Source organism: Salvia hispanica, chromosome 3 (genome assembly GCF_023119035.1).
Source record: "Salvia hispanica cultivar TCC Black 2014 chromosome 3, UniMelb_Shisp_WGS_1.0, whole genome shotgun sequence".
NCBI classification, from domain to species: Eukaryota; Viridiplantae; Streptophyta; class Magnoliopsida; order Lamiales; family Lamiaceae; genus Salvia; species Salvia hispanica.
This window is the reverse complement of record NC_062967.1, coordinates 8,208,094-8,211,774: the sequence shown is the minus strand read 5'-3', so window position 1 is coordinate 8,211,774 and position 3,681 is coordinate 8,208,094. Positions and strand designations below refer to the sequence as shown.

Sequence of the window (3,681 nt, the reverse complement as noted above, 5' to 3'; positions counted from 1 at the left end):
TTCTCGATTAAAATTATTTTTTCGTAAAAATACTCCCCCGTTCATATTAGGAGTCACTTTGACTTTTATGCACTCGTTTTATAATATGATATAATTAAAATGGTTAAATAGTAAGGTAAGAGAAATAATAATATTTTCTGTTAAATTTTCATTTCTTATTAACGAGATTGAGATTATTAATAATATTATAATCACTTTTTTCAATTTGATGTCTCTTATTTTGTTAATTATGGAGTAATATTTTAAGTATATTTGTCAAAAATGGAGAATGTAATGATGGATGGAGAGTATTAAAATAGAGTAGTAGTAATTAATAATGAAGTAATGAACCTTTTCCTATCTTTACCTTCCCTATAAATTCCCCGTTCCCACTATATAGTTTCTCATAATCATATCTCTCAATTATAATTTATAATTAACTTTTTCTTTTAAGTAGTAACTTCGCAATTACGAATAGTTATTTTCCGGCTATGTCCGTTGACGGTCGCCGGAAACCTGAGAGCTCCTCCATCTCGGCCGTTCTCGGTTTTCCCCGCCACCGCCGCCTCAGGTAACCGTCGATCTCTCACCACGTATATAATCACTTACAGAAAGCTACTGTATCACTCTCAAATGCCGTCGCCGAAGAAGCACCGGAAATTAGGAAGCAGCAGGAAGGCGAGGTCGCCGCACGATCTGAGAGGCGCCGCGGAGATGCCGCCGACGCCGAGGACGGTGCCGGATTTGTTGACCGGCAGCGGATCCGCGGAGGCAGCGGCGGCGTCGCCGCCGAAGCTGACGAAGCTTCTTCTCCACGTGACTATTCAGAGGAGCCTCGGCGCGGTGAGAGTGGTGATGCCGCCGGAGGCGACGGCGGAGGATCTGATCGTCGCGGCGCTCCGGCAGTACGAGAAGGAGGCGCGGCTGCCTCTCATCCGATCCAGCGACGCATCTGGATTCGACCTCCATTACTCTCAATTTAGCTTGGAGAGTAAGTTTCTGATTCGATTAAATTCCGAGATTGTATTTTCAATATTTTTAATTTTGAGTAATTAATTCTGTTTTGGATAAACAGCAACTAATTCAACGCGATTGTTTCCGACGAAATTGTTGTAATTTTTTTTTCTTCGTTCATTCAATTCGGAAAATGGAATTTTCAATAGTTTGATTTCTGAGTAATTAATTGAGTTTTGGATAAACAGCAACTGATTCAACGCGATTGCTTCCGTTGAAATTGTTGGTGAATTATTTATTAGTAATTGCAAACAAATAATAAAATATACTCAATGTTCTGTTATTTACTTTTATAGGCTTGGATAGGGAGGAGAAGTTGGTGTCGTTGGGATCAAGGAACTTCTTTCTGTTCCCGAAGAAAGCGGCGGAGGCGACCGCCGTGGAAAGCGGCGGTGGCGCGGTGGCGAGATGCTCAAATGAGGCGGATAACAGCAACGAGTTCCCGTGGCTGAGATTTATGGAATTCTCGCTGTAGATTGCGTCGGAATTAACTGTGGAAATGTATATATTTGTGTAATTATTAATTAGAATAATATCTCTAGATTGACAGAAAAAGTTTGGCTTATTATTTCAGCAAATTCAATGTGACAGTTATTTATGCAACAGTGTCACGAAATTGATGTCCACTAGTTATAAATTTGATTTAATTTTGACTTAGATGTCACTAGTGTCGCATGTGGGATGATATGGACCATCTGCCGACTTGACTCCATATCTAATTTAATAATTTTTTTCATATGCGTATTCTGTCAGCTGTTCTCCTGCATTAATTTTAGGGTAAATTGGTGAAAATATCACGAAATTTATGGAATTTGGTTTGTATAGCAACTTGAAAAATTAATTGTAAAAATGATCAAATTTAACATTGTTTCAAATTATTTTTATAATAAAATATTTAGATTGGTTACGTATAATCTATTGTTAATGAAATATATACATCTATGATGTGACCAAATGAATGATTAATAGTAAGTAGTGTATGTCAGTTGTAGTTATAATGCTTGCTATTATTCAAAAGTCAAAACATAAAAGTTCCAATGTTGAGCAAAAATCAAGCCCAATAGAAAAGCCCATAAAATGAATAGTAAAGCCCACAATTATTTTCTTTTCTCGATTTGGTGGAGATTTGGATTTATGAACAGTACACCAACAATACCAAGCTATTGAGTTACTACTTACCTTTGTTACATTTATACACACTACTCACTAGCAAGCAGCAAAGATGTATTATCCTTAATATATCTCTTTTACTGGAGTATTATAGTACAACTAGTATCTCCCCCGTGCTATACACGACATATTATATTTTCTTCCTTTTCTATTTGTGTCATATTTTATTTTTAGAAAAAGTTTTCTATCACATTAAAATAAAAATTATATTTTCCTTTTTCATTTCACACACAAAACAAAACTCCGTAAAATTCCATGCCGTCCCATAAATATGACATCTTTTATGGAACATGGGAGTATAGTATCAAATTATTATGCATAATAAATATTAATTATAATCTTTTACACATCTATTACAGAAAATGTAAAACACATCAACAACATATAATTAAGAAAATATATAATACTTCATTTATAAGTTTTGGAAGATATATGTACAAAGAGATGTACTATATTTTAACTTGTAAAATAAAAATACATAGTGACGCATATTTTTATAAAAATTTACTTATTAATATTAAATTTAATTTGTAAACTTTATTTTAGTTTCATCTAAACCCAGTGGTGGACGCATAAATTTGTTAGGATAGAGGCTATATATTCAAATTTTGTATGGAATAATAATTTTCTTATACTTTTCTATTTTGGTAGGGGCTTTTACACATTAATTCACACAAATTATTAAAAAAATTATAAGATTTTACAACTAAAAATTAAAAAAAAAAAATTGGGAAGGGCTTAAGCCCTCCCCCATCATTATGTGTGTCCGCCAGTGTCTAAACCCTAAACCCTTAACTTGTAAAATAAAAATACAAAGTGACGCACACTTTTATAAAAATTTACTTATTAATATTACATTTAATTTGTAAAATTTATTTTAGTTTCATCAGTAGTATTTTCCACAAATTAATAATGTTTTAAACATCAATATGAAATAATTATTCCACAAATTATATGTAAAAAAAGCTATTATCAATACATTAAAGTAATTATACTAATATTATAGTCCAAAACAATAATACTAATAAACTATGGCTTGAATTAATATGGAAAAAGTATAATTAAGTGATCAATAACCAAAAAAATCCGTCCTTTTTGAATAAAATTATTTCTCTTTGAATGAAATTTGTTGGGTTTGTGTTCCATAGGAATGGTCGTATTGAATTATTGGCAAATTTGAAACTGTAGATTGTCATTGCAGGGAGTGATTCTACATGGTGTGTAAAGGATGTGTTAAAAAATGTGACAAATTAAGGTTGAGAATATGTTGACATGTGCACATTGTATAAGACTGATCGAACTACCTTGCTGAGGTATGATAATTTTGTTAATAGGAGTATGGCTCTATTTTTTCTCACAAAAAATTGAAAATAGAAATAATTATCCCTCCCGAATTTGATCACGAAGCTTAATTGGTAAGGTGCCGAGACATGTTCCTTGAATCCTATTGGTCTGCATAGAAAAAGAATATAGTAAAAGTTAATGGTTTTAAATAAATAAAAAAAACTTAATAAGTAA

The 3,681-nt window shown here is 32.7% G+C and overlaps 1 protein-coding gene across 1 annotated transcript; it reads left to right on the top strand.

Moving 5' to 3' along the window:
• Window positions 1–373: 373 nt before the first annotated feature.
• LOC125212559 (uncharacterized protein At4g22758) lies at window positions 374–1,619 on the top strand. Its single transcript, XM_048112765.1, has 2 exons — window positions 374–970; window positions 1,290–1,619. The coding sequence occupies exons 1-2, from the start codon at window positions 613–615 to the stop codon at window positions 1,466–1,468; spliced, it is 537 nt and encodes a 178-aa protein (XP_047968722.1). The 5' UTR covers window positions 374–612; the 3' UTR covers window positions 1,469–1,619.
• The last annotated feature ends 2,062 nt before the right edge of the window (window positions 1,620–3,681 follow it).

Excerpts from the sequence above, each read along its gene's own strand:
- LOC125212559 (XM_048112765.1), top strand. The coding sequence starts at position 613 with ATGCCGTCGCCGAAGAAGCACCGGAAATTAGGAAGCAGCAGGAAGGCG. Across the intron at positions 971-1,289 it reads CTCTCAATTTAGCTTGGAGA|GCTTGGATAGGGAGGAGAAG; the intron begins GTAAGTTTCTGA and ends TTACTTTTATAG.